The sequence below is a fragment of the Myotis brandtii genome, unplaced genomic scaffold, assembly GCF_000412655.1.
Source record: "Myotis brandtii unplaced genomic scaffold, ASM41265v1 scaffold254, whole genome shotgun sequence".
Lineage (NCBI taxonomy): Eukaryota > Metazoa > Chordata > Mammalia > Chiroptera > Vespertilionidae > Myotis > Myotis brandtii.
In genome coordinates this window covers 560,640-570,244 of record NW_005359634.1, presented here as the reverse complement: position 1 = coordinate 570,244, position 9,605 = coordinate 560,640, and the positions used below count along the sequence as shown (strand labels likewise).

The window sequence follows — 9,605 nt, the reverse complement described above, 5'->3', positions numbered from 1 at the left end:
CAGGAAAGCTGAGGTTTTCAGAGGGTAAGACAGGACGTAGATCTGCTCTGGCTCTCAAGGGGACTTGTCTTCACATGTGAAAGAATAGGTGGCATGCAGGCAGAGGGAACGGAGGCCAGGGGAACGGGTCGCCAGCTCGCTCTAGCTACTTTGAATGGCTTTGCCTAATGGGAGAACTTGCAAATGAGGTTTCTAAAAGCTGCAGTATTTAAAAGGGAAAAGGAGCCAGATGCCTTAAACCAGTGGTTCTCAACCTTCCTAATGCCGAGACCCTTTAATACAGTTCCTCATGTTGTGGTGACCCCCAATTTCATTGTTACAAATTGAACATAATTAAAGCATAGTGATTAATCACAAAAACAATATGTAATTATATATGTGTTTCCCGATGGTCTTAGGCGACCCCTGTGACTGGGTCGTTCGACCCCCCAAAGGGGTCGCGACCCACAGGTTGAGAACCACTGCCTTAAACTGTTCTGTAGGTCTTGTCAGTGTTGGAAAATTCTGGAATGGATTATCAGAGGGGCAGGGATAGGTAAGTGATAGTAATAGTTCACATCTCCTGACTCCACAACCACCACAGGACAAGTGATGCTGGTATTCTCTTGTTCAGATAGTTTGTTTGCCCAGTTTATACAGTTAACGGGGGTTGGGCTTTCTGATGTCAATCCCCAGGTAAAGGGGGCTTAGGAAGATTCTATTTCTACGGTAAGTCATGTGACTGTTAGAACAGATTCTGTGCTAAGCAGTGATTACTGGGAGCCAGCACAGTCAGTACATAGAAGTCATGTTTCATTAATAGCGTTTCCTTCTGTGATGGGAATACTAGTTTCCTTGACCGAGAATATCACGTACTGGTAAGAGCAAGGCATTTGGCCAGGCGTCCATAGGGTCTGTGCGGATGCTCAAGCGCGTGGCTAGTGCAGGTCAGCGGATTCACAGGCGGCTGAGCAGCTGGCAGAGTCCTGCCCTCGAGCAGGTGCTGCATGGCTGTGTCCATGGCCCCAGCCTATTCATTTTTATCAGCTACTTAAGACCTAAAATACATTTTAGGTTAACACAGAGCCAGAAGTGGTAGTTAATGTGTTTGATATTAGAGGCAACCATTTGGAAGGAGGAGTCACGGGAAGCCCGTGATCATGAGGCTCTGCGTTTGGTGCAAAACTCCAGCTGCTCGTGCCTGAGCGTGGCCCCTGGAAGAGACGACGCTGGGTGGCTGGCCCTGCCTGGCCCTGGAGTGAGGACGGCACCCAAAGCTGCCATTCGGTGCTGTGGGGGCATCTTTTTGTGTTTGTCTCCTTCTCACAGAACGCAGCTCCTTGAGGGCAGATCTGTGGCCTTATTCACTGCTCTACCCCGGCCACCCAAGACAGTGCCGGCACATAGTAGGTTCTCAGCTGCTGTGTGTGAGGGAAACAGAAGAAATGGAAGAAAGCCTTATTTCTGACCCGGCTGTTATTTTAGATTCCAGCACTTGTACACTTAAGGAAAGTCAACCATCAGACCATACCTGACTTTTCTAATTAACACTAGTGGGTGCTGCCTGCTGTAGTGAGATTTGTTGGCTGAATGGAACCTGTATTTTCTATGGTCTTTTGCTGCAAAGACAAGGTTTTAGAGAAGAAAAATTAAAAGCTGGCTTACACAAGCAGTGATAGAATTTGGATGTACATTTTCCCTGTCCTTAACAGATCAAAAGTTAGGAAGATAGCCCTAACCGGTTTGGCTCAGTGGATAGAGCATCGGCCTGCGGACTGAACGGGTCCGGGTTCGATTCCAGTCAAGGGCATGTACCTTGGTTGCATGCACATCCCCAGTGGGGAGTGTGCAGGAGGCAGCTGATCGATGTTTCTCTCTCATCGATGTTTCTAACTCTCTATCCCTTTCCCTTCCTCTCTGCAAAAAGTCAATAAAATATATATTTTTAAAAATGTTAGGAAGATAATGTTATTTGTTTCTCCTAATATATATTATTTCATTGATGAGGCATTTTCTGGGAGGCTTCCCCTCCCCCCGGTGTAAGATACTCTGTAGCATTAAATCAGACATAAAGCACACTGGAGATGCAGACAGTCCTGAAATCACTCCTTCTCTGACTATGAATTAAGGAGATCAGTATAGGAGTTATTTATAAAGTAGGACCCTGGTACACTTTTGATGTCCACTTTAATAATTGCTTTAATCTCCTCTGTTCTTTTTAGACTCATAATTTTTGTCAGAAATTTGGGCTTATGTGAATTCTAAGTTAAATAAAAGGGCTTATAGTCCTAACCGGTTTGGCACAGTCGATAGAGCATCGGCCTGGGGACTGATGGGTCCCAGGTTTGATTCCAGTCAAGGACACATACCTTGGTTTCAGGTTCCTCCCCAGAATGGGCCCTGGTCGGGGTGCATGCAGGAGGCAACCAATCGATGTGTTTCTCTCACATCGATGTTTCTCTCTATCTTTCCCTCTCTCTTGCACTCTCTCTAAAAAATCAATGGGGCCGAAACCGGTTTGGCTCGGTGGATAGAGCGTCGGCCTGTGGACTGAAAGGTCCCAGGTTCGATTCCGGTCAAGGGCATGTACCTTGGTTGCAGGCACATCCCCAGTAGGAGATGTGCAGCAGGCAGCTGATCGATGTTTCTCTCTCATCGATGTTTCTAACTCTCTATCCCTTTCCCTTCCTCTCTGCAAAAAGTCAATAAAATATATATTTTTAAAAATGTTAGGAAGATAATGTTATTTGTTTCTCCTAATATATATTATTTCATTGATGAGGCATTTTCTGGGAGGCTTCCCCTCCCCCCGGTGTAAGATACTCTGTAGCATTAAATCAGACATAAAGCACACTGGAGATGCAGACAGTCCTGAAATCACTCCTCTGACTATGAATTAAGGAGATCAGTATAGGAGTTATTTATAAAGTAGGACCCTGGTACACTTTTGATGTCCACTTTAATAATTGCTTTAATCTCCTCTGTTCTTTTTAGACTCATAATTTTTGTCAGAAATTTGGGCTTATGTGAATTCTAAGTTAAATAAAAGGGCTTATAGTCCTAACCGGTTTGGCACAGTCGATAGAGCATCGGCCTGGGGACTGATGGGTCCCAGGTTTGATTCCAGTCAAGGACACATACCTTGGTTTCAGGTTCCTCCCCAGAATGGGCCCTGGTCGGGGTGCATGCAGGAGGCAACCAATCGATGTGTTTCTCTCACATCGATGTTTCTCTCTATCTTTCCCTCTCTCTTGCACTCTCTCTAAAAAATCAATGGGGCCGAAACCGGTTTGGCTCGGTGGATAGAGCGTCGGCCTGTGGACTGAAAGGTCCCAGGTTCGATTCCGGTCAAGGGCATGTACCTTGGTTGCAGGCACATCCCCAGTAGGAGATGTGCAGCAGGCAGCTGATCGATGTTTCTCTCTCATCGATGTTTCTAACTCTCTATCTCTCTCCCTTCCTCTCTGTAAAAAATCAATAAAATATATTAAAAAAATAAATAAATAAAAAATAAAAAATCAATGGGAAAATATCCTCGGGTGAGGATTAAAAAAATAAAAATAAATAAAAAATAAAATGGCTTATTTTAATCATGACTAGGTGTGAAGATTACCATCCCTGAGGGTATAAAGAGGGGTCACCCCAGCTCCCCTGCAGTTCTAGCCTCGTCCCTGCAGTGCTAGAGTAGCCCCCTCTTGGCCTCCAGCTGCCTCCTGGGGATGTCCCTGCATGGTGCTTCCCCGTCCTCAGCCAGCATGGCCTCTGTGTTTGCTTCAATAAAAGGACGCGGTTGTGCAGCTGAGAGGAGTCATCAGAACGATTTGATATATTTGTCAGTTCACCCTTAGTTAGCTTAAGAAAAAGATTCTTCAGAAAAGACTTGTAAATTTATGCACAAAAAACCTTTTGAAAAATAAGGTTTAGGTAACATTGGAATAGGACTTGAGAGTAAACACTGTAGAGACGTTTTAAAGATAAAGTTTCAGCCCAGCCAGCGTAGCTCAGTGATTGAGCGTCGACCTATGACTCAGGAGGTCACAGTTCGATTCCCAGTCAGGGCACTTGCCCAGGTTGGCCGGCTCCATCCCCATTGTGGGGCGTGCAGGAGACAGCTCATCAGTGATTCTCTCTCATCATTGACGTTCCTATCTCTCCCTCCTTTCCTCTCTGAAATCAATAAGAGTATATTTTTAAAAAATAAAGTTTCAGAACATGCGTTGATACCTTTTTCTCTTTTTTTCTTAAGGTTTTATGACATACCTAGTGGAACCTTTATTCACGGAATGGGCCAGGTTTTCCAATACCAGGCTGTCCCAGACGATGCTCGGACACGTGGGGCTGAACAAAGCCAGTTGGAAGGGACTGCAGAGAGAACAGCCCAGCAGTGAGGACAGCGAAGCTGCACTCGAGGAGCTGAACTCATAGTATTACCTCAGGAAACCGGTTGTCATAACCCAGAACCGGGACAGGCTGCCTCCTGGAGGTTAGAAGGTGGCATGGGGGCTGGAGTTGCGGGAACCGACTCAGCTGCAGGTTTCCGGGTGGACGATGCCAGGATTTCCTCTGCCGGCCACTTGAACCCACTTTTTAATTATGAGGCCTGAACACAGCAATATGGATGTGGCCCTCGTGTGAAACCTGATCTGCAAAGCCTGCAGGAGTGACTCCAAAGGAGACGCAGAGGAAGTTCTGCGGAGTGCCAGGTGTGCCCAAAGCATCTACTCTGCGAACATGAAACTTGAACTGAACCTTTCAGCAGAAATCTCTTGGAATCTAACCAGTCTCATGCAGCCTCGTGTGTCTGTACCTCCCACTAAGGTCTCTGAAAAATGGAAATGTGAAGTGCCCAGCTCTGCTGCCTCTGGCCAGACTTGATGTTTACAAATCCACTCTGAAATACTGGTTCTACATTTGCCTTGGAGCATAATTGCTAAGGAACCACTAAGAATTTTAAAGATCAAACTTTCAACTGCAGCTCCTTCCCCCTGGTTTGCCTTTCTTCTCCTTTGGATGCCACCAAGCCTCCCGTTTGCCCTGGTTTTATTTGTGCACTGAAAACTGTGCACTACCATAGCGTGCGCCACGCTTTCCTGCCAGTGCTGTTTGGCAGTGCACTCTTTTTAACGCTTAGTTTTAATTTGGGGCGGGAGGGGAAGAGCACCAGTGTCCTAGCTGTATTATGATTCCGCAGTGGAGACATTGCATGTTGTTTTCACTCCTGTACACTTGACCTGCACATGCAAGAAAAGGTGGAATGTGTAAAACACCATAATCAGCTCAGGGTATTGCCAATCTGAAATAAAGTGGGATGGGGAAGTGTGTCCTTCAGAGCAAGGGTCCTAAAGCCCCTTTCGCTGCAGTGAGAGGTATGTTGTGTGTGGATGGGCGGATGTGTGTCTGTGTGCATGTTGTGCATGTGTGACTGTGCATGTGTTCTATTTATCCTTGTGGGAGAGGATTGGACATGGACGCTTTTATTTATTTTAGAATGTGACGTGAGCAGCCACACCTGGGGGCGGGGGGAGGGAGCTGTAACAGATTGCTCCAGTTGCCTTAAACTATGCACAAAGCTAAGTGACCAAACTTCTTGTTGTGATTTGAAAAAAGTGCATTGTTTTCTTGTCTCCCCCCTCTTCCCTTTTTGATGAAACGTGACCCTTTGATGGGCCTTTTGATGTGAACAGATGTTTTCTAGGACAAAAACCTAAGGACTAATTTTAAACTTAAAACATTCCACTTTTGTAATTTGTTTTAAATTGTTTTATGTATAGTAAGCACAACTGTAATCTAGTTTTAAGAAAAACCAGTGCTTTCTTTTAGTTCAATTGTATTTCCCTTGTTACTGTAAAAGACTGTTTATCAATTATGTTTACAGTTTGTTGCAACAGCCATTTTCTTGGGAGAAAGCTTGAGTGTGAAGCCATTTGTAAAAGGCTTTGCCATACTCATTTTAATATGTGCCTGTTGCTGTTAACTTTTGATAAATAAAAAGCTACCTTTTCACATTTTATCTTTGATATTTACCTTATAATCAATCCTTTGGAAATCATAATGCTAAATTTCTAGGAAATCAAAGCTGTAGCTTCTTGGCTGTAGCATTCACACATCAGATGTGTATTCAGGCAGAGCTGGGTGCAGGCACAATCCTCTGGGGTGATCTGCACCTCACCGCTGAGCAGGCGGAGGCCCTGGTTACCACGTCTGCTCAGAGGCCAGCTTTTGAGCCCAGACCTCTCGACCCCACACAGCCTTTTGTTCCCACAGTTGGAAATTGCATAAGACTCAGCACCTCTTGCAAGTACTGCAGTACTACTTGTATTGGCCTTTTTATAGTAATAAGAAATGGCCGCTTAATTCTACTTGATTAATATCAACGTAAGAAGGGTACCAATGGGCCTCTTCTGTATCTTCCCAAGTCCAGTCCGTAGAAGGGATGCAGTGCTGACTCTAAAATCCCATTGTCATTATTGGCATAGAAGAGTGACACCCAATAGAAATATAATGCGAGCCACATAAGTGATTTTCTTTTTTTTTTTTTTAATATATTGATTTTTTACAGAGAAGAAAGGAGAGGGATAGAGAGTTAGAAACATCGATGAGAGAGATCGATCAGCTGCCTCCTGCACACCCCCTACTGGGGATGTGCCCGCAACCAAGGTACATGCCCTTGACTGGAATCGAACCTGGGACCCTTCAGTCCGCAGGCCAACGCTCTATCTACTGAGCCAAACCAGTTTGGCTAATTTTCAACTTACTAGTAGCCACATCTAAAAAAGAAAAAATAGGATTTATTCCAATATGATATATATATGTAATTATTTCAATATGTAATTATCAAAAGCAATTGGATGTTTAAATTTTTTTTTTTGGTACAGTCTTTGAAATGTGGTATTTTACACTTACAGTGCATCTCAGTTCATACTAGCCACATTTCAAATGCCCAATATCCACATGGGGTAGTGGCTACCATATCGGACAGTGTGGGCACAGAAATCTGATGGTGGCAAAGCTGGATGTTTCTGAGAAATGTCAACTGGCCAGTCATGAGATGGTATCACCTTGGTAAATTGGATGCATCCAAGATTTTTTTTTATTATTGATTTCAGAAAAGAAGGGAGGGAGAGAGAAACATCAATGATGAGAATCACTGATTAGCTGCCTCCTGCACACCCCCAACTGAGGATCGAGCCCACAACCCGGGCATGTGCCCTTGACCGGAATCGAGCCCAGGACCCTTCTGTTCGCAGTCCAATGCTCTATCCGTTGGGCCAAACAGGCTAGGGCTGCATCCAAGATCTTTAAAGCTTCATATTCATGGTGTGTCAGCACATGGAGAGTGGAACTATCTCATAGCAAACTCACATGGACAAAGCGCACAGTAACTGATGTGTTTAAAAAGTGTTAATATTTAAATTTACAATAGGATATGTAACTGTCAATCATTCTCTCCCTTTAGGCAGAGCTTCGTGGGAAGCCAGATTGTGATCAGCCGGTTACTTGGTGAGCATGGATTCTGAGCAAGGGAAGCAAGTTGCCTCATGCATCCGTCTCCCTGTGGGGCCATCCCTGCTGATGCCGTGTTTATGGAACAGGGTTCCCTCTTCCTATGGACGATGCTAGAGGTTCTCTGCCATTCGCTGCTTCACATCAGCTTCTGATTGGCACTTTCAGTAGATATGTCAGTACCTTCAGCCTTGTCTCCTTTGAACTGGCCTGGGCTCCATCTGCCTGTGTCTGGTCAATTGCTTTTGCTCTGATCCACTGTTTCTTACTGATGTTCAAAGGATTGTCTTATTTCTACTCTCAGGGGGAGACTTCTCAGTATTGCTCTCATTTCCTGCCTAACACATAATAAACTTTTTTTGTTACATTATATATATGTGGGAATCACTGTCTATACTGCTTTTTAACATATGACCTATGTTCCTTGAGCATTAATTTTCTAGAAAAATTTGAGAAAACAGTTCAATAATTTAGAAGATCACATTTGAAATAATTAGCTATATTATGGGATGGAATGCAAAATGTTAAAGATAAAACAGGAGACTTCAAAGAATTGTTGAGCATAATGTAGCCGCCCATTGGGGTTCCAGGCCCAATTCTCCATTTGTGGGGGCATCTGCTATGCTTGGGGGTAAAGGCCCTTGGAGAGAGAATTTTGGTGAGCCTCAGCTGAATGAGCAAAGATCTGGTTCCTGTCGGTATTTATACTCTGTAAATGTGATGGTTCATAACGATTCTCTGTATAAAATAACTATTTTATGTCCTTTGCAAACCTGGGAAAATATATTTGTACCTAACATACAGGTTTAGAGGTGCTAATAGTTCTTTGAAGATTCCTGTAACAGTCTCTTTTTCCAAAATGCTTTCTTGTCTCAAACCTTTCACTTTTCTTAAAACTTTAAAACTTTCACATCAGAGATTTACAATGTTTTCATGTGCACTTTTTTAAATGTATGAATATTTTGTTTAAATCCCCTCCTAATCAGTACCTCTTTGCTTGGGAAAATATATAATGACTGATAGCTACTGTGCATTTAGTAATGTTTTTAAATAAATGTGCATATTAAACACCATTGGATCAGCAGACATTGGAAGCAAAAGTTTGTACAGATATGTGCAAGATGGAGTCTGAGCCACTCCTTGCTTGCTGTGGATCTGCAGACAGCCTGTCTTCTGGAAGGCCCCAGAGGTCCCCGGTGGAATGACAGGGGTGAGCTGACTGGAGTGTCTGGGGCAGGGGGCGGGAAACAAGTTCTTCTCCATCTTGTCTGGTGCTCAGCATAGGGCTCGCGTAAATTGGGCCATCAGTAAGTGGTTGTTGGATAAATAACTTAGTGGTTTAATTATGTTAACTTTTTAGCTATCAAGAGAAATTATACTGAAAACTAGTCTGTTTATGCTGAAGTTATGTGGTAAGCAATACCCAAGTTCCTGTTGTGTGCAGAGCACTGCGCTGGATGAAATAAAGGTATTAAAAGTTCCAGAACATGGTCTCTGTTATCAAAGTGTTTTGGGTGACAAACTGGTGTGTGAAGTGTTTGTTATTCAATATGGCAGGTTTCCACATTGTACAAATGAATGCAAGGTGTCAGAGTGTTTAGAATGAATGGTTTAGTTCATTAATTTTCTTCCATATTGTCTGCTTTGTTTCCAATGCTTTCTAATCATTTTACATCTCATTTATTGAATTCTTCAGCTCCAGAATTTGGTTATTGTCTCAATCACTTTGGTAAAGTACTTCTGTTCACTAATTTTATTCCTGAGTTCCTTAAACTGCCTTTCTGAGGTTTCTTGGATCTTCTTGGTTTTTGTCATGACTGCGATTTTGAATCCTCTGGCATTTAGATCACAGTCTTCCATGACTTTGAGTTTGATTGCTGAAGAATTGTCATTTTCTTTATGTTACTGTGTTACCTGGTTGTTCATGTGATTAATGTGTGGTGCATCTGAAGTACTGAGCACCTTTCTTATTTCAGGATGATACTTAAGAGGTCTTTCTTTCGTTTCAGGAGATGGCTGTTTGTAGGGCAACTTTGTCTCTTACCTGTGCTTATACCCCTGCAGTGGTGGTGGTGGTGATGGGGTGTCCCTGCTGTGTCTGGGTCACCTGTGGAGGATGATAT

At 43.6% G+C, this 9,605-nt stretch overlaps 1 protein-coding gene across 9 annotated transcripts in view; it reads left to right on the top strand.

Moving 5' to 3' along the window:
* PDE7A (phosphodiesterase 7A) overlaps positions 1-9,605 on the top strand; it is a 108,803-nt gene that overhangs the window by 94,456 nt on the left and 4,742 nt on the right. For 7 of the 9 annotated variants that reach the window (XR_001362435.1, XR_001362433.1, XR_001362430.1 and 4 more), the window contains 2 exons: positions 4,226-4,462; positions 7,436-7,852. Coding sequence is in view for 1 of the 9 variants with exons in the window: in XM_014541011.1 (XP_014396497.1) it covers positions 4,226-4,404 (179 nt within the window). In the remaining 8 variants the exon portion in view is untranslated. Of the gene's footprint in view, positions 1-4,225; positions 5,990-7,435; positions 7,853-9,605 lie in introns of those variants that run through there. The other 2 variants (XR_001362429.1, XM_014541011.1) reach the window with 2 other exon arrangements.